This window comes from Crocodylus porosus, unplaced genomic scaffold (assembly GCF_001723895.1).
Source record: "Crocodylus porosus isolate Cpor-Errol unplaced genomic scaffold, CroPor_comp1, whole genome shotgun sequence".
In the NCBI taxonomy this organism is placed as follows: domain Eukaryota; kingdom Metazoa; phylum Chordata; order Crocodylia; family Crocodylidae; genus Crocodylus; species Crocodylus porosus.
The window spans coordinates 33369297-33390025 of record NW_017728947.1 but is presented as its reverse complement, the minus strand read 5'-3'; the positions used below and the strand labels follow the sequence as shown (position 1 = coordinate 33390025).

Sequence of the window (20729 nt, the reverse complement as noted above, 5' to 3'; positions counted from 1 at the left end):
AGCTGACTTCCTGCCCTTTGGGCAGGGGGCTGGACTCGATGATCTCCCGAGGTCCCTTCCAGCCCTGATGTCTATGAAATCTATGAAAGATGCAGGAAGACAAGAAGCCCAAAACAGTCCCTGCCAGTCAGACCCTGGAGAAGGAAGGATTGCTTCCTGACCCGTGATCTATCTGGCAATTGATTTGACCCAGAGTATGCAAGCAAAATACACCAGCTAGGCATCTCAGAGGTTTCTTTGAACCATTGGGAAACAACTCAACTCGTTTGATCTTGAGCTTTTAGCTGCAGCCAAAGTCCAAGACTTCAGATAAAGAATACCCACCTGGCCCTAAAGTAATGGATGTAAGGGTGGGGAATTTATTTTTGGCACTGCCAGGTGACCGTCTAAAGCCCTGAAGATTACAATGCACCACAACAAGCATATTAACAATTCAAGAAGAGGAACAAGTAAGGAAAAGAAATCTATCCCAGAAAGGGGCTGTCCCACCCAGCTCAGTCACCATTACTGAGCTGAGCTGCACCCACAAAACCATAGAATTCCCTAAACTGAAGCATCCCTTCAAAACACAAACTCTCCTTAAGCGCCCTGGGATGTTGCAAGCCTATGACCCCAATACAACATTTTGATACTTGACCAGCCCATGACCACTTTTTCTAGCATCAGCCTCCAACATCAAACCTTGCTCCCCATCACAGTCTAGAGCTCAAAGTTTTTTTTAGATCTAACCTCAAATCCTTAACCTGCTCAGTGCATTTCATCAGAGAAGATCCTACAGAGTGACAGGCCTATTCAATTGTTGGACATTTCTTCACCGCTATTTACCCTATTCACCCTTTCTGCCAGGGAGCCAAGTAGATCATTGGGATACCTGTGAAGTGTGTCAGGCTCTGAATTCAGGATCTATATTGTAAAGTAGCTTTATGAGCAGCTCTCCAGCTTTGAGTATGTGCTCTTGCTTGGCACTCATGACACCACATCTGGAGTACTGTGTCCAGGTCCCCTCCCCTGCCCTGCTACAGAAAGGATGTAGATAAATTGGAGAGTCCAGTGGAGGGCAAAGAAAATGGTTAGGAGGCTACGGTACATGACTTCTGAGGAGAGGCTGAGGGAACTGGGCTTATTTTGTCTGGAGAAAAGACTGAGGGGGGATTTAACAGCAGCCTTCAACTACATGAAGGGGGTTTATAAAGAGGATGGAGCTAGACTGTTTTCAGTGGTGACAGATGACAGAACAAAGAGCAATGGGCCCCAAGTTGCAGCAAGGGAAGTTTATATTAGATACTAGGAAAAACTCTCCCACTGGGAGGGTAGTAAAGCACTGGAACAGGTTACTGTGGACTCTCCATCCTTGAAGGTTTTTAAGACCTGGCTAGACAAAGCCTTGGCTGGGATGATTTAGTTGCGTCTGGTTCTGCTTTGAGCAGGGGGTAGGACTAGATGACCTCTTGAGATCTCTCCCAACCCTGATTTTCGATGATTCTACACCATGGGTCAGTGGGATGCCTGGAAATCCATCAATCTAAATGCCGCCCTGCTCTTAGGAATTAAGGGATAGGAAGCAAAAGTCAAAGATGAGAAGGGACAGATTCTCCTCAAGGCACTTCTTAAAAAGGAGACTGTTCTATTCTGTGCCAAGCAAGTGCTGTCCACAGACCCTGGCAGGGTATCTTGAGGGTACTGCTACATGACCTCACCACTCTGTGCCTGTTCTACATATACCAGGGGCAGGCAATTATTTTGGGCAGAGGGCCACTTACCCAGTTTTGGCAGGCTGTCAAGGGCCACATGGGTAGCCCCGCCCACTGGTCACCATCTTGGGACCAATGTCCCAGGGCCAGCACCGGTGGGGCCCAAAGCAGGGCGCAGGCTGGCAGGGGTCCATGGAGCTGGGTTGGGCTGCACCAGCAGGGAGAGGGGTGAGCTGGCCTGGCTCTACAGAGCCCCTGCCAGCTGGACCCCGAACTCCTGCCACCCTGCTTTGGGCCCCACCGGTACTGACCTGGGGCACCACCCTGTGCTCCCACTGGCTCCCTGCCTGCTTATACCCAGTGTCCCCCCAGCTCTGCAGTACAGGCGGGGGGCAGCACCCCCTGCTTGCCAGCAGGGAAAAACCTGGTGCTGAGCATGGGGAAAAGTGGCCCCTCCCCCCCCCCCCATGGCTGGCACTCCCTGCTGTAGCTGCTTGCAGCCCATCCCACGCAGGCCGTGAGCAGCTGCAGCATGGGGCACTGGCCACAGGATGTGGAAGGGGCTGCTTCCATCCCCCAGCTCCTTCCCTGCACAGGATCCCCCCGCCCTTCCTCCCCTCCCACCCCTTTACCCAGTGCGGGGCAGCCACGTGCTCCCAGGCAAGAAGATCAGGCTGGGGGCAGGGCTGGGTGGCCCCACTGTTGTTGGAACCTGCCGCGCTTCCCCTGCATCCTACTGCCCTTGGTCATTTTTGAAAGGAACCAAGGGCAGAGAAATATTAATTTTCTACATTTTTGGAGGGCCCTGCAGGACGGATAGAATGGCCTCATAAGCCGGATCCAGCCTGTGGGCCGTATTTTGCCCACCCCTGGTATATACCAACCCACAAGATAGAGGCAACAGCCACATGACACTCTCTGGCAAGAAGCTACAGCAAGAGAGATATACCCCTGGATTAGAATTAAACCTCAATAAACAGACTTGCATCTAATTGGGAAGTGGAGCTCACGCACCCTTGACCATGAACACACTTGCTAAGTGTCAGGGGCTTGCAGTCAGTCAAGGGCTTCCGTACAAATCATGCTGCTGTTCAATACAGCAGGCCGAAATACTTGATACTGTGGCGCAAAGGGTCCGGTAATTCTTGAATTAACAAAACAGTACAGGCCCTTTACACAGGTAATGGTGGTGTCTGTATTTGGAACACATGGGATGCATAGCACGGGCACCTGTTACGCAACAGCAATCACAATGATGTAACACAGGGCCATCACCTGCAGCAAAAAGGAACAAGATGATGTGTTCTGCACTGGATATGTTAGAACAACTCTAGCTGGAGAGGCAAGTTTTTTCCACAATGTTTTACTGGACCAACTGCATCACTGGGAGAGATAATCAGACAAGCCTTCAGGCATCATTTTGGCTGGGACAGCTCTCCCTACCGATAAATAACCACGTAACTGGCCAGTTTAGAACCCCTCAGCTGGCATGCTGGCCTTCTTTACAGACCACTCAGACCCCACTGCCCCAAGTAAATGCTAATTTCAAGTGGCAGGTTATGCTGAATGAGTTCACTCCTACTCCTTTACTCAGGCTCTGCAACCCAGCGAGGGAGATTTAGCCTTTCTGAACTGTCACCTCACTGTAAGCTCAGCTTTACCTGGCCACAGGAGGCTGCTATCAGAGAGGTGGGTAATTGCATTAGCCTGAAGTTGGGCACAGACTCGCTGCAATAGCCTACTTCCATCAGGTTATATGAATGGACAGGCCAACCCACTCAGGAGGCCATTATGTGTCTGCTTTTCTCAGCTTGTCCGCTTTACTATTACTATTACCATAAAGCCAGGTTTACAAGCCACATGCATCCTGGGGAAATACATTTTGGGCCCTAATACCACACAGCTCTCATTCTGGGGAACTTCACTATTTATCAAACAACCTACATGAAGCAGCACATAACGAACTCCCTGCAAGGCAGCTACAGCCAGAGCTGACTAGGATGACAATTACTTTACCCTCCTTTTCATATCTTACCCTTCTTCAGTTTCTCAGTTTCACTGACATTTCAGACTTCAAGGCCTTGGGGACCCATCTCTTGCAGGTGGAGAACAGGTCAAGTGAGCTCTATAAACTTCACCCCCCACCTGCAGGGACACCAGTTACATTTCCTCCTCTCTACCTCAGCTCTTCTTCAAAGGTCAGATAACTCTCTCCTTAGCTGTCACAATAACTCAGAGATGTCCAAGAAAGCAGGCTGATTCCATTGACAACCAGGTCACATCAACCCACCACCTGCTGGGAGCACTGCTCTCTTCCTACATGGTTTTGCCATTTTCACTCCAATTAGCCAAGTCATTTGCTTGCTCACAGTAGGCAGACATGGTCACTGCTGTATGCAGGAGAATGCATGGAGAGATACCTATAAGATAGCAGCTCAGAGCCGTAGAAAGACTGACCATAAAGATTCAACATGGGATTAGAGACACTGTCCGACAGCCCTCCTATCAACTCCATTTAAGGAACTGGCAGTATTGAATAGGAGGGAATTGATCACTGCAGCTATTGGAGAAGCAATCCTAGCCAAGAGTCATGCTACCTGAACTGGCCTTCTGCAGAGACCAGCCTGCTCCTTTTGGGCTTACCTGGAGCTCTGTGTTGGTGAATGTGTGTACAAAAAGGAGTGTTTCTTCAGAGAAGGAACTTCACTTCATTTAAGAACAACACAGAGACAGATCCTGATTTACTGTCAGATCAGTAAGCCTGGAAATGAGCATGGGAAGGAACTACATAAAGAAGCAAGAGCAGGGCAGGGTATAATGGACACATGCTGACAAAGAGAAAGCTGCAAGTCAAAGAGCAATAGGTTATAGAGAGAACTCTGGGTCACGGGCAATTGACTTGCTGAAGCTGCCAGATAATGAAAAGAAGCTTCTTAACAGATGTTGCACCATGAAGGTCAGTGGTGAGAGATACTATAATTAAGAAGTGCCAAAAGGCCGTGGTATTGCACAACAGATATCAGATTAGTAAAAACTCCTGGTTCTAGTATTGTAGTATATACAGTTGCACTCGATTCAGTGCAGTGACACTAGCAGAGGGTACCTATGAACATCACATACCCTTGCATGCAGCCACAGACAACAACAGTGGCTAGCTGGATGACTATTTATACTTGTAGAACTCTGAAGATTTTAAAATTAATTCCTATCAAATTGGGGAAGAGCTAGGAGTTCAACAGCTAGGAGTTCAGTGAAACCTTGGCTCAGCCCAAGAGACACTTTGCTTTTAGACTGGCAGTAACATACATACCAATTTTCATTATGACGACTCTCAATTCATAGAACGTAGCAAAGTCTGATAAAACACTGGGACATTAATTCCGCCTAGGAGTATTTGCACTTATTCCAACTTCACTCACAAAGAACAGCAGGATAAAGAGCCGTGGAAAAAAGGTTAGGTTGGTATCTACAGCTAGGAGGGCCAAGGTGACTTTTTAAAAATACTTTCTGGCCCAGCTACAGGAACAGCCACACACTCCTGCTTGATTGTTGGATGAGGTTCAACGCACCGTATTTTAAGCTGCAATTTTAGGCCAGCTTGACTGATGTAAAGCACAGATGGGAAAATGTGGTCCAGCCAGACTTATGAAAAACTTCTGTCATTTTTTCTGGTATTTCAGGGTTTCATTTTCCAGTTCAAAGAACAACTGATGAACAGGAGGCAGAATCCAAAGGCAGTTAGCCATCATGAAGTATACACAGAGACACAGCATGGCTCAACTGTGAACATCTTCCCTCTCTGTAGAAGCAACAATATTCTGCTTAAATAGGACCCTCTCTCAGCAGTGGAGGAAAGTGGTCACTTAACATCTCAAGATCATGAGCAATGCATACTCAGGCAGCTCAAACAATGCAACCAAGGCAAATTCAACAGAACAGGAATAACGATCTACAGCTGGAGAACAACAGATGAAGCTTAAGGAAAGCATCAAATGAAGAGCATTTGATGTGTTACCATTTGCTGGTTTTAATCCTACCCACTCAGGATCTGAGAAAACGACTGAAATCCACTTTTTATTTCTCCATAAAAATCTACATTTTCCATACCTACGTCTCTCTCTCTCTCTCAGACACACACACACACACACACAGACACACACAGAGCATGCTGCAAAAAATGTTGCCCAGGTAACGATCTTTTCATTAGACAGTCACAGTAGGGTCGGAATTCGGAATTCGAGATTATTTGAAAACTAGGTGGGGAGCTTGTCATTTTAAGCATTATTCTCCAAGGCGTTACTATGAAGCAATACACTGCCACGTGTTTGAAATACACAATTTAGCAAGCTCCATTTCCCCCTTTACTTCCAATGAATAATCTACTACATTTTCCACCAGAGAATCTCAAAGTATCTTACAATCATTAATTAAGCGCAGCAGTGTTGAGGCTCAGCTTTCTTCCTGCCTCTGCCAACAAACCAATCTGCAGAGAAATTAAGTGACTTGCCTTGAAATGCAAAGGACAACAAGGACAAAAGCAATGATAAACTGCCCACTCCTGTTTCCCTGAGAGGCTGTGTATAAGACCACAATTTCCCATTATATTGACGATAGGAGCCAGAGGCCTTGGTCAGGTTTAGGGCTAGGCTGTGATAGCTACCTTATAAGCAGACCCCAGTCTGCATCATCCACATCTTAATGGAAATTTTAATAGAACACTGAAGAACACAATAAAATATTAACTTTCCTTAGTTGTCCCTTAGCCTCTTTCTGTTCTTCAGCCCTTAACATACATGTCTCTCTGCCACACAGCAGAAGGTGGTCCCAAAATGAGTCTTGTCTTAAATGTTCTAGCACTGAAACCAGAACTAAATGAGTCTTCTCAAACAGTGATTGTCACACAGTGCCTTGCCTTAGGCAGGGATGTGCAACAGAAAAAGCCCCCTGCTGGCTTAATAGTCAATAAGATGTAGGTGGGCAAACACCAACATGTGTGTGAATAAGTCCCAACAGTGTGCTGGGTCAAAGGGTTTATCCTGAAATAATTAACACAGCTTCCATCTGTTTTCAGCTCTAAGCGCTGTAAAAGGAGCATCCACTCACCTGGACCTCAAGTATCTTTGGCTATGAGACTCATAGTCTGAGAGATCACAATGCTGGACTTATTTCACATGGAGCAGGCAAAAAAGACAGGCACCAAAGATCCAACTCAGCGTTTAACAGCAAGACAATTCCTTTCCCTTTTAGTGAATTTCCCTAGTCCTCCCAAAGTTTAGAGGATTAAATGTATCCATGGCAGGCCCTGCTGCCTGGAGTCAAATCTTCAGTCAGCCAAGATGAACACTGAAGAACAACACAGGGGCTTTCACTTGCCGAGGGAGCACAGAACATCCACAGGAACAGCTTTTCCATTTACTAGTGTCAGGGATAGGTGAAATGGCCAGTCACAGCATGCTTGTGCAACCATGTCTGGTGAAGTAGTACTTTCGTTACACTTGGTCTGAGGGGCAAGCCCCAGTGGAAAGACTGAAAGCATACTGCAAGCCCAACCTCACATCTGTCCCTTACCTGGGCCATGCTGTTCTGTGGCCTGCCCATCTCCACAGCCTTAACTTCCAGGTTTTGCTGAGGAGGGAAGGTCAGCAAACCCAAGCCCACCCTCTCTTCTGGATTCCTTCCTGCTTCTCATCACTCCCCTGGGCTGCTTCTGACCATGCCAGGTTGGCAAGTCTTCCTTTCCACACTGCTCTTTCCACAAAAAAGTCTCTTTGCCTGTACTTCTGGGACCCTCCAGAGCAGCCTACACAGCCTCTGTCTGCTTCTCTCTAGGGGAGCTGTTTCTAACTGACTGGTGGGTCACAGCTGGGAGACAGGTAATGAGGGCTTTCCTTAACTCTTCCCTGGCTGCTGCCATGTGGGATGCATACACCCCATGCACTCACAGAGGCAAACTGAAGGAGCAACAAAACTTCCCTTATACTTCAGTGGGCAAACAGACTTAAGCAAGGTATAACCTGTACTCTACTAATCCTTCTTTTCTGTTTACTGGCTTCACATGTCTATACTGGAGAAGACAACAGCATATTCCTGGGTCAACAATTGTTCTTGGGGAAAATGAGTTCTCTTTTTAGGAGCAAGTGGGAAGGGTAGGTCTGGATCTACAAGGTCTTGGGAGCTCTCACCCATACAAAGCCTCATGCTTTCAATGCACTCTACTTGTCCAAGTGTGCATGCCAGGAAGCAGGGGAAGGAGAGCTAGGATAACCAGGAAGCTATATCTAGACAAGGAATAGGGGGGCTGACTGTGTCACAGAGAATTGCTCCCAAGATCTGCACACAGAAGGAAGCAGCTCAATCACAGAAAGCCCACAGCAGGACAGAAGCGAACCTGAACAACAGAAAATCCTAAGCCACCATGAAGAGAAACAAGAATAACAATTGTCCTGCCACCCGGTGAGCATACCGGTGAGTCTTCTGTGCTCTGGAGCAGCTGCTGAGAGGGAGGTGGAGAGGACTGTGCTGATTTTATGAGAAACAGTGTGCCAATGTGATATCTAGAGCTAAACAGGCACAAGGAGATCCAAAGCAGCAGGAACAGCTTCCCATGTTCACAACAAGCTTATGGAGTAAGGAAATAACAGGACTACCAACAGGATGCAGGAAAGGAGAGACAACCAAGTGTAGCTTGGCTTGAAAGCAGCAATGAAAGAAGCTGAGGAACCTTGTGTAGAGCTATGGAGAGCTGTGAGCACAAGCTGTCGGCTTTTTTTTTTTTTTTAGAACAGAAAGATTTTTTGTACAGTGCAAGCTTCTTTGGACAGAAACCATGGCCATTTATCAGTGCTAATCATGTGGCTGATGACCATGAACAGCCCAGCCCCAAGTGAAGCTCATAGTTCACTGTGAGCACTGCCAAGCTGCAGAGCAACACCCCCAACACTGAAGAAGTACAGCAAATAGCTAAGCACATTAAGATGCGTTAAAATGTTGCAATGCGGCACCACAATCTCACCTCCCCAGGGCCTCCTAAAAGTGGGAAAAAATTAAAAACACACCAGGCACTAAGATGCAACAAAGTTGTTTACAGATGCCTCAGCCATGTGTGAATTGAAGTTTCCCAGCTGTTGAGCCTCTCTAATCCCTCAGTATAAAAATCCCCAAGGAGAGAGTCTCTCAGCAATGTCACTGTACTTTTCCTTTTTATGAACTGTAAAAATGCCTCCAAAGGCTTTTCCTTCCAGTCACTGCTTCTTCAGAAGCAAATGTCCTTTGCTTTGGAAGGAAATGGGACTTCCTGAACAGGAGCTGGTTTATTACGAGTTCACTGATTAGATTTAATGTCATTTCTTCCACTTCTGCTTCATATCTTTGTTCTTCTTAAATTTCTTCTGTTGCTTTGGTCCTTTTTCCATTTCTACTTTTCTCTTCTTTGCACTGAGAAACAGGAACAGACACTGGTTAGAGAGACATCGGATTCCTATTCAGCAGGGAATGTTTGTTACCGAAGTGAAGGCTTGCACAGAAACCTTTCTATGCAAAGCCTGAAGCAAAGAAGCTAGGATGAAACCCGCTCTCATTTGCTGTGTCATTTAAAGCAAAATTACAGAATGCACCAACAATACAACCTATATTTTCCAGCATCCTGCGACTCTGGCCCCCAGTCTGAATTGCCATAAAGAGCCCACTCTTTAGACAGTACATACTATACAGCTTCTTAAAGGCAGGATCCAGAAAGACACCTCAAACTGGGGCACCCAGACTTAATTAAAAAAAAAACTATATGACTACATTTGCAAGTACCTAGCAAGCAATCCAAGCACTCAGGTCAGTCTGGGAATGGATAGGCCAAACATGACCCATATGACCCACCTGAGAAATCCCCCAATTATTTCAACAGCTTTTCGGACCATTTCCTATTGCCATAAGTTGGGCAGGGACTCATTCACAGCTGCCAGCATTTACAGAAACAATGTGTGTGGGCACAAAAGGCAGAAGACAGATGCAAAAAAGGACAAATAATTCTGCCTGAAGGAACTGAGGCAAGTGGGGAGGAAGGGTGGGGAAAGCTGCATTCATGGAAGTCCCCATCCATAAATCCACAGAGGAAGAAATCCAGAAAGGTACTGTGTTGAGATGCGTGGGAGCTGAAAGGAGGAAAGTGGATGAAAGTCATCATAAGGGAAACTGATGTTTTCAATTAGGAACTTGACTGAGGGAGTCCCAAGAGTCCCACAAGGATTAGACTCAGAGACACAAGAGACTCATTCACTCATCCTGGGGATGCATTTTTCCTGTGGGAATTTTCATAGGTTCCTACTTGTGTCAAGGAGGAAGACAGACAAAATAGAACAAGGATTTTAATCCTAGCAGAATTACCCACAAAGGGGAAATCAGGGGACAAATTACATGTGTGGCCAGACTGAGAAACCTACTGTATTAACTAATTAAAGGGTTCAATTATATGAGCCAAGGGACAGTCCTATCTCCCCCACTGCAAAGAGATAAAAGTGGGGAAAAACAATCTTCAGGCTAGTTATCCTCCCAGATCTTTGCTAGAAACCCACTAAGAGCAACAAGATATTCAGGTCCTGAAACTCCTCAATTTCACTGCATATAATAAGGCCTATGGGAAGGCCTGGATCTGTTGGATTTTTATTTCCCTAACCTTTTCAGGCTGACAATGGATGCGTCTTTTCCAGCTTTAGTCAGCACCTCATCCCATTCTTCATCATCACCCCGGATTACATATCTGAACAAGGGAGATAAAAAACAATCAGAAATGACCTATTCAAAGGAGAGGAAATACAGTTAATCACACTTCTGTCAGACAACAGTTAGCCTGCAAACAAAGCCAAAGTTTGTGTTAGCATTCAAACGGAGATGCATTCAGACACAGTGCAAGTGAGCAAGAGCTGGTTCAAAGCAGGACGAGCATAGGCAACAAGGCACAGTCTGCCTGCCATGGCCGTGTCAGTCATTTGAATGCAAATTAGGTTGGCAGTAATCAAAAATTCCCACCAACCAAAACCCTTCAGTGACAAATGTAGTTCTTTTATCTCCCGTTATAATGGACGTTATCACCCAACTGCTCCAATATGGTAGCCTCGTCACAAAGGCTGGTAGCTGAAAGGGCAGCAGGCACAGATATATTTATCCCCTTCCAGCATCTGGTCAAGACTACAATGACCCTTGCAAGTCTCCTATGTGCATTTCACCATGCTCCATCTTAACCACCTTTCTACAGATACAAAAAGTCAGTCTCTTTGGCTTTCAATCTGGCAACCACCAGATCAATATTCTCTATTCTGAAAGACTACAACGGCACAGACAAAAGTTAAGAGGAGAGTCCAACGTGGTACAGCCTTTCTGCCAGTGGCAACATGTAGGGGGTGCATGGGGGTGCTGAGAGCACCGGTATACCCCTGACTGACTGTGCTCACCGCTTAGGTGGTGGGCGGGGGGGGGCAGGCAGGAGTGCTAGTGCCAGCCAGGAAGCAGCACTCCTGGAAGCACCCCAGTTAGTGAGATTGGCTACAGGGGAACCCCCGTCCCAGCGCTGACTGGTTGCTGGGGTGGGGTAGAAAGCACGCGTGTGCCCCAACAACTGAAGTGGCACCAGTTACCCATGCTTTCTGCACTGTTTCAAGGAAACCCAATGGCTTCAATGTTTCTATTGATCAGAGGCAAATTCTGTTTGATTCAGGCTCATATACTGTCCCCGTCATCACAGTATCCAAATAACTCAGATATAACATGCAGCTTAACTAAGCAAAGTAACTGTAGAGCAAAAATTGCAGTGGCTTCTTTCTTGCCAGGAGCTTCTAGAGTCTCAGTGTAGAACAGTCTCTACTAGTAAGGTCAAGTGACACCAGATAAAAACATTACATTTCAAACAACTTTGTCTCCTCCACAAGAGTTCTGTAACCAGCTTTCAAAAATATCCAATAAGAATATTCAATAGGAAAGTGGGCTAATGATATCCAATAGTAGGTGATCTAACAAATACAAATGCCCATGAGTCACATGGAAACAAAGTAGCCAGAGCATTTTAAAATGTTTTACTTCTCTTAGATTTGGTAGAGGTTGCCAAAGCAAACATTACTATGCCAATATTATCAAAAGGATTTTTTGTTTTGGCAGAATGGAGGAAAGAGCAGGGAGGAAAGCAAAGCAGTTCATGGAGTGCCTGTTAAAGCTCCAGCAGATGTTTCTTCATCCTGAGCAACCTGCTGCTTCAGCAGTTCAGTAACCTCTAAGTTGACTAGCTCTGCAATGATCTAAAAGTGTCCGTGTTGAACTGACACCTTCTACAGGAAATTTCAAGCAACTTGAGGTATGACGCAACAGTTAACAAGCACAAATTAGATAAAGAACGACTGAGCTTGTTAGACAAGAATGCTCTCATTCTAGTGTCTGCTTCGAAATAAGAGACTAGTTGAGCAGGAGATGGGAGTCTTAAGTTGGTTTGAGTAGCACTAGGACCATATCTATAGTTTAAGGAAAGCTAATGATTGCTCTTTGAAGCACGGGAAGCTTCCAAGAATTAAGAATGGCCCACAGGCATTATCTGTATTACATGACACTCTGAGGAAGCCCAAACTGAGATCAAGGCAAGACACGCAGCAAGAGCAGTCTACCTTGAAGAGGTTATCATCTCAACAGGAGGGACCAGTAAGTAAAAAACAAAGAGAGAATGGAGATGGCTCAAGTTTGCACAGGCAGAACTTGTAACAGCAAATAAACAACACAAAACTGAAGACTGAAACCAGCACATTCATTCTTATGACACACTGCTCAAAAGATGATTAATGCCAGCAAGCAGACATTTTACTACTGAAACCAAAATTTAAAATTGCAATTTGGCTCGAATATAAAATAAACAAGTTGCCAGCAGAGCCAATAAAGACTAAGAATGGTTGGTGATTAGTAGTCTCAGGAAAAAGAAATTGCTAGCTAGCAGGTTTTATTAGATATTGCAGAATAAGTCTGATCACATTGACTTCATTCACTTGGGCTCCAAGGTGCACAAGGCTCAAGTTTCAGCCTGACAATATGCTTCAGACATCTGCTATGCTGAGTACAACCTATCGAATATTCCCACTCCAAACCCCCATGCACTGCACAGATGTGCTGCTCCTAGACAGTGTGTTCAAACCAGATGCCTGAAAACATTTGCTGTGCAAATAACGTGGAACAATTCTTACTGTGAAAAGTCCATTTCCTTCAGCTTCCCCATTTCTTGTTTGTGTTTTTCCTGAAATTCCTGTGCTGCTTCTTCCTGCAAACAAAAAATCCCAGAGAAATGTTAACTTTTAAGTAGAGCAGTGGCAAAACATCACACGGCGTGTCTACTACGTCAGAAATTACAATGCCTTATTCTTTTCCTATCCCCCAAAGGCAGTTCACCTTACAAAGAAACCTTCCACACTCTGAACTGGGTATGAAAGACAATCACACATTTTAGTTATTTGTAGTACCTTCATTTTAATATAAATATTAAAGATGACTGTGGGAGGATCTTTACACTACATTAGCACAATATTAATGCACTGTTAAAGCTTGCAAAGTTCCATAATTACCATAAAAGAACAAAATAGGACACACAGGACTTCCTACACAAGCACAGACACCATTCAAACAGCTCTTATGTTAGAGAAAACCCGTTGGAGGGGTCTGACACACGTATTTGAAGTTTTAATGGTAGGATCAACATTACCAAGTCATCGTTTAAAGACTTCAGAGTTGGCTCCATTACAATGTCCTTCGTTGCTGCCATCTGCTCCTCTACAGCCTTCTCCTGGATAGTGCTGTACATCTGAGAATAAAGGAGTAAATTAGCATGTGACAGGCTTAGTGCTGTTTTATCAGCTAGGTGCTTGAAAAGCAAATTAAAAGTATGTTGGCTACCCCAGTGAAATGTCTGCAGTCCTTAGACTGCAAAAACCATGAAGGGCAAAGGCCCATCTCTTGATGGAGAAAATAAAGACATCTTAATGACTCATTCAGGAGTTATTGCTTGCATATGAAAAGGAGTTCTTCATTGACAACCCCAGGCAATACATTCACTATTACAGGTAAAAACCTACAGATTTCCTTTCTTTTATATTATTTCTATCTAGTCACCTAAATAGGATTCCATGCTGGACAAAACAGCTGAACAGTGGGTGACTTGTAATTAAAGATAAAGAAGCTCTGCCTGTGAAGTCAAAGGCTAACTTTGAGAACTAGGAGAGAACAGACTGGTTACAGGACTGGAACGGACAGGGGAGTCTTATTTTTGTGTCATCAGTCTGTTCTTTACCTCATAATAGCATGGGACAAATTCACAGCCATCTGAGAAGTGATCCGTGTAATGAGCACTAAAAGTCAGGTTCCTTGTAGCACCATCCACCACAACTGGCACCCTCACTCAGTCTCACCAGCAATGCCAGGGAGACTGAAGGCCTGAACCAAAGCTTTTCCACTGGCTTCAAGTCTGCCCCTATGTAACCCTCTCTGGAGAGGGCCATTCTAAGGCAAGATGCATCACTGACACAGTGGAGAGGAAGCCTGTATAATTTGCTGCAATCAAAGGTCACTAGAGAACACCTCCGGTCAGCACCATTTATCATTTTAAGCCATCCAAACTGTATGGAAGATGTGTACAGCTGACACCACTGCTAGTCACCTCCTTTTTCCACCAAGACATTTCTGCTGCTTACAGACGTAAAAAAACAAACAAACAAAAAACCAGCACTTTACTTTAAACTTGGGGTACCCCTGTGCTGAGTCCAGTGCATGCCCAGAAGAAGCACTGCATTAGACAGACTTGGCTCACCCAATGTCTATACAGATCTAGTGCTTCAGTGGGGCTTTTTTGGCACTTTTATCTACTAGTTTATTGAATCAGCTAGTAGATAAAGGTACCAAAAAGCCCTTCTGAAGTGTGAAATCTAGACAGATACCAGGGAGCCAGACTGAAGTAATGCATTGTTTTTCTGGTAAAATGTGTTTTGTTTTGTTTTTTCTGTCTGTCAGAAGCCTTCATTCACAAAGAGCCTATGTATTCCTTAACAGAGACTGAGGTTACAGGATACTGATCTAGATTCGTAACACTACAAAGCGTAGGCCTAGAATTGAGTCTGACAACTCCATAAGCCAAAGCTGGATGAAGATGCAATTACCTGGACCACTTTGCGGATAATCCTGTTGAAGAGACCCATCAGCTGACTGCTGGGTAGTTCTAGCTCCTTTTCCAGCTGGTCCAAAGATTTGTGTTGTAGACCAATCCCTAGGAGAAGGGCCTACGTGGCAAGATTTTTTAAATGCAGTATGTATATATACATGTACACGCACACACACACTCTGCCCCACATCTCTACAAAGCATACAGATCTGAGTTTTGTTCAAAACTATTACAACTCTGCCAAACTGCTCTACCTTTAATAGTCAGAGCTCCCTGCTGAAAACAGAAATGCTTCCTGATGCAAAAGGCTTTGGCTACTGTTTGACTAGTACTAGATGGGTACACGATACTCTGCAGAACATGCAAGAGAAGAGGATCTGAATTACTAGATGCAGAAACAAATATGAAGCATGAGAAGGGAAGCACAGACAAGGGAAAACACAGAAGGGAATTCTGAGGATGCAATTCATCTGAAACTGTAGGTCTTAGAACTGGAGATTTGACAGATGTGGTGCATGAAACGGGAGATTATTTCAAATAAAAGACAGCATAAAAGTAGAATAGAAGGCAAGATGATCAGCTCCCAGTTACAACACGACATGGAAGTGGGAAATAAGAAACAAGCCATGAGCAGGGGCTGAATCTTTAAGAGTACTCAGTAGATGGAAAAATACTAAAGGGCTAGGAAAAGAAGGAGGGGGTAATTAAAGGCAGGTGGTTCATACCGACTGTACAGCAGAGAGAGAGATGTCTCCCAGCTGGTTAAGAAAGTACATCCTGGAGATAGTGGGAATCATGTCCATGATGAGGTGATAGTCCACCATGTTTCGAGAGTACATCTCTAACCGCTTGAGGTCATATGGAATGAAGATATTGTCCAGTTCAGCACGGCCGATGACTGAGCAAGCCAAAAAGAATAGTAAAATTGCATTTCATAGTTCTTCAGGATTCTGGCAATTAACAGCTCACTTTTAACATGTGCCAGCAGCTGCCCCACACAATTGCTTCCCAAATGAATTTATAGATAAAAAATGCCAGGATTAAAACTGTAACTAACTAATTTGGGGTTTCAAATCTCTCCCATGGAACAAGAATTCCTATATCAAGACTCACACCCATAAATACAATCAAATGGGTCAAGAAGTCTGGCATTTCCCTAACCCTAGTAAAAGGGTTAAAGAACAAGAGCCAGGAGAAGAAAGCCTGAAATGGCTCTTCCTACACTGCACCAGTCCTGCTGGCAGAGATTTTTGCACCAGTCCTGCTGGCAGAGGCAGCCTGGCACCTTTCACCCACTATTTAGGGGAAGCCACAAAAAACAGAAACTGAAACAGAGCAATTACTGAGCTCTCTTGAGAGGTTTCTTTGGAGCTGGTTACATTCAAGAAACAGCAGTGTGATTTCAACAGATTTTAAGACCAAAGGAGAATAGTATAATAATCTAGTCTGACTTTCTGTATAAAACAGGTCACAGCTACATCAAAACAAATAACTCGCGCTTGAACTAGAGCCTCTTTTTTTAGAAAGGCATCCCATTCCAATTTACAAATTTCAAGTGGCAGGGCTCCCACCATAGTCTAAGGTAAGCTGTTCTGGTAGTTTAGGACCTGCGTTGCTGAGAGGAAGTGCTTTCATCCCACAGTTTGAATGTGTCCAGCTTCAGCTTCCAGCCCTGGATCTTGCTATTTCTGTCTCGGCTACATTAGAGAGCTCTTTTTTTTGGAAATCGGATACAACTTTGATTATATAGAACCTCTGAACTAAGCAAGGACAAAGTTTTCACTTAGGAACACAAGTCTATTTTTGGATATAGGAGGCAAACACTATTCAGTCTGCTACCAATTCTGCATCGTGCCTGGAGTTTTAAAGAACCCTGTGATAAGCCATGCAAAGAGTTTAAATCCCCAAAGTCAGCACTAGAAGCCTGAGCACTCACGGGGCTGCAACGGCTGCTTGATATTCTTGTTCTGTAGAATGTTCAGTGCTAATGAAGGGGAAAAAGTGCTGAATTGATATGAGAGCAGAGACAGGAACCGCCTCCTGAAATCTGCAGAAGACAAGACAATAATGGTTACTCTACCACTGTGCAAGGCGGACACTGAGGCTTCCTCTCACTCAGCTACAACCGGCCCAGTTACCTTTCCAGAAGGCAGAGAGCCAGTGCTCCTGCTCACTCTCCTCTTCACTCAGGGTCTTCAGCATAATACATGAGTGCTCACCAGTCAGGTCATTCTAGGAACATAGAAAGATTCTCATCACCCCTGTCACCACCCTCTGCATTATGCATTCAACTGGTAAAGACAAAAAGACAGGTAGTGAAACAGGAAACATGCTTAGGTCCTTTTTACCTAGGGTAAAATCCAAAAGTCTCTCTTACTCAGTCTCTTGTGTTGACACAAGCTGTATTAAAAGTCAATGACTACTGTTACTGAATTGTCATCCTATCAGCTTTAGGTATTTGATCAACTCCACAAAAGGGCAAAGCACTGTTATTACTGATGAGCTACCTAATTAAACCAATAATACTTGAAATCCTAGCTACACTAAAGGAAAACAAATGGGAGATGCTGCAGTGACACTCAAAGCACAACCACTAAACTAGCAGCTTGACTGGGGGAAATAGCCTGCTGTAGAATCCAGGATTCTCAGGCCCCAGTGGACATGGCAATTGGCAGCAGGAGAGACAGTAAGGGCTAACAGTTCCGGCAGCTCTCTGGCCACTTTGCCCATCCACACCTTCCTGAATTCAACACAGACAAGTGCAAGGTGATGCACCTGGGGAGGAAAAATCTACACCATACTTACAGGTTGCGGAACTCCCTTCTTGTCAGCACGGACGTGGAAAAGGATCTTGGAGTCATCACTGACTCCAAGATGAACATGGGCCGGCAGTGTGGAGAGGCAGTCAGGAAGGCCAACCGTAACTTGTCATGCATCCACAGATGCATCTCAAGCAGGTCCAAAGAGGTGATCCTCCCCCTGTATGCGGCACTGGTTAGGCCGCAACTGCAGTACTGCGTCCAGTTCTGGGTGCCGTACTTCAAGAGGGATGTGGACAGCATGGAGAGGGTCCAGAGGAGGGCCACTCACATGATCAGGGGACAGCAGGGCAAGCCCTATGAGAAGACGCTACAGGACCTGAACCTGTTCACAGCCTCCAAAAGAGAAGGCTGAGAGGGGATCTAGTGGCCTGTTATAAACTAGTCAGGGGGGATTAGCGGGCATTGGGGGAGTCACTGATCCCCCGAGCACTGCCAGGAGTGACCAGGAATAACGGTCACAAGCTGGCAGAGGGCATGTTTAGGCTAGATATCAGAAGCACTACTTCATGGTCAGGGCGGCTAGGATCTGGAACCAACTTCCAAGAGAGGTGGTCCTGCCTCCTCCTACCCTAGGGGTTTTTAAGAGGAGGTTGGATGAACATCTTGCTGGGGTTGTTTGACCCCAGTATTGTTTCCTGCCATGGCAGGGGGTCGGACTAGATGATCTGCTCAGGTCCCTTCCGACCCTAGAAACTATGGAACTATGAATGCTAGCTCCTGCAGCATGCCCTGTGCTGGAGTCAGAACTGGAACTGCCATGGAAGCGTGGGGCATGCAACAGCAGCTCCAGCTTTGGCATGCAGGCAGCTGGAGCCCACAGTTCGGGCAGGAGTTGCTGCTGTGTGCTCTAGTAACTGTTGCCACAGCTTCCTCGTGCTGCGATCCAGATCTAGCCCACAAGGGCCCCCCACAGTCCAGATCCAGTCTGGGTCAAAAAGTGACCTTGACAGTAGGTTAGATCATTTGCATGCACCGACACCAATTACACGTACTGACCTAAGCACTTACAGCTAAGGCCCAGGGTTTCTGAATCTAAACATACTAGAACATACTACTGATCATCACCACAACTCTTCTGATCCCTAAGACAGGCTAGTCCTGCTACTGTAAACCATAAACTCAACAAACTCCTGACATCCTCAAAAAAAAACAAAAACAAAAACAAAACAAAAACTTATTGTCTATGTCAGATCTCATCAAGAGTTAACAAACCCTTCCACTGACTTGAACAGGAGATGGATCAGGTTCTTGAAGCAGTACGATACTTACTGGAGTCTGCCTTAGATAAACTGGTACAAATCCAGCGCGCTTCCAAAATCTAGGGAAAGAAAATAAGAAAAATGTAGCAGAAACCACATAATAGTAAATTTTATGGTTGAAATTGTAAGATTTGGTGATTAGCAGATGCCACTGACTGCCAAGTAAATTAAAAAGGCCCTAAAATATCATAGTGACTTCTAACAATGACCACTGACAGACAGGATACAGATATGACTCACAGACATACTGAGACAATAACCAAACAAAAAGATTAGGTCATAAGAAGATGTACACAATGTGCGTGTCAGGAATAACTGGTACACATGACAGTAAGAGGATGGCCTGCCACAGGCCATACTTTTGGGACCTTATAAAAATAGATTTTGATGAGCAAAAGCACAGACTTCTGAAGGATTCCCTCAGGAAAGCCCTAAAGGCCCCTGCTTTATTTCAGAGGCTCCATCTTTCATTAGCACAACTTAAGGGTCCCTTGGCTCAACAACATCTAGGCCTCAGTGCATCAGCAACAGCACCTGCTGGACCAGAGAGAATCCCAAATCGATCTGCACAAGATCCTGCCCTGTTCTCCCTTCCAGTTGCTCTGCTCTCTCCTGACCAGAGCCTGTGACTGACTGTACCATATAATTTGAGCATAACCAGATGATGGACCAGATGAGTGAAAGAGACACCTGCTGAGACCAACCAGATGGTGTTCTGGACTATAGAGTTAAGCCAGCCCCCATAGCAACACCTGTCATGGGAACCTGCCTCCCTAAAGCACAGGATGACAACTTGCAGCTACACTGGAAATGGTGAATTTCAACAGGAAGCTAGGTTTCCGCTGCTTTTCAATAACCCATTTCTTTTCCTTCCCCTATTTGTCCTGTTTAAAGCAAGAATAATCACAAAAAGCAACAGCCAAGTTAAAGATAAAAGAGACATTAACCAATACCTTGACTTTGAAAAGAGAACATGCCTAAGTTTTTACCAAAATTCAACAATATTTTGTGCATGTGAACAGTCAGGTATGATTTGATCCATTAAATATTTTTCATTCTCCTTCATACACCCAAGCAGTAGCTGCCAAACTGTGTATGGATTTACATGAGAACTAAATAAGCCACAGCTAAACACCTTGAGCTTCCTGGACCCATGCATTACACACCATACACATCAAACGGGACACTCCTGGTATTAAGAGCTCTCCAGATCCTTTATACCAGTGTTTCTCAACCGGTGGGTCGCGAGAATATATGAAAGGGTCACGAACAAACTTTAAAACAATGGATCAACAAACTTTAAAAATGGATTCTCTTTTAAAAGGAGAAAAGTGGGGGAAACTGTGGCTTTTCCCTTGCAGGCTGGCAAAGTTCCAGCCTGCAAGGGGCTGCCTGGAGCCTCTCCTGCCCTACACACTGGGGGCCTGGGGTGAGGGGCACTGAGTCGGGACTAGCCATTGATGTTTACAAGTGAGTCCTGGTACAAAAAAGGTTGAGAACCACTGGTTTATACAATAAGTGTGGACCAGCCTGATAGCTGTGCCATTCAAGAAGCACACTTGGATAGTTTGTTCCTGGGCTGTCTATTATTCTGGACAGAGCCCACCTGAATTACAAGGACAGCGTGCACAAGAGTAGGAACTTGCAACTGCTGACAGATTTATCAAAGATAAAAGGGAAGAATTTATGAAAGAATAATGGAAGCCTGAGTAGAGGAGATGAGGACCAAAATGAAATTCATAGTTTCATAGTTTCTAGGGTCGGAAGGGACCTGAGCAGATCATCTAGTCCG

At 45.1% G+C, this 20729-nt stretch overlaps 1 protein-coding gene across 1 annotated transcript in view; it reads right to left on the bottom strand.

Moving 5' to 3' along the window:
* Positions 1-8471: 8471 nt before the first annotated feature.
* NAT10 (N-acetyltransferase 10) overlaps positions 8472-20729 on the bottom strand; it is a 43440-nt gene continuing 31182 nt past the window's right edge. Inside the window, exons 21-29 of the mRNA XM_019551993.1 lie at positions 18948-18996; positions 16995-17088; positions 16793-16903; positions 15582-15754; positions 14855-14974; positions 13408-13506; positions 12896-12969; positions 10357-10440; positions 8472-9125 (exon numbers count right to left, since the gene is read on the bottom strand). Of these exons, the coding sequence (XP_019407538.1) occupies positions 9032-9125; positions 10357-10440; positions 12896-12969; positions 13408-13506; positions 14855-14974; positions 15582-15754; positions 16793-16903; positions 16995-17088; positions 18948-18996 (898 nt within the window). The 3' untranslated portion in view covers positions 8472-9031. The remainder of the gene's footprint in view (positions 9126-10356; positions 10441-12895; positions 12970-13407; positions 13507-14854; positions 14975-15581; positions 15755-16792; positions 16904-16994; positions 17089-18947; positions 18997-20729) is intronic.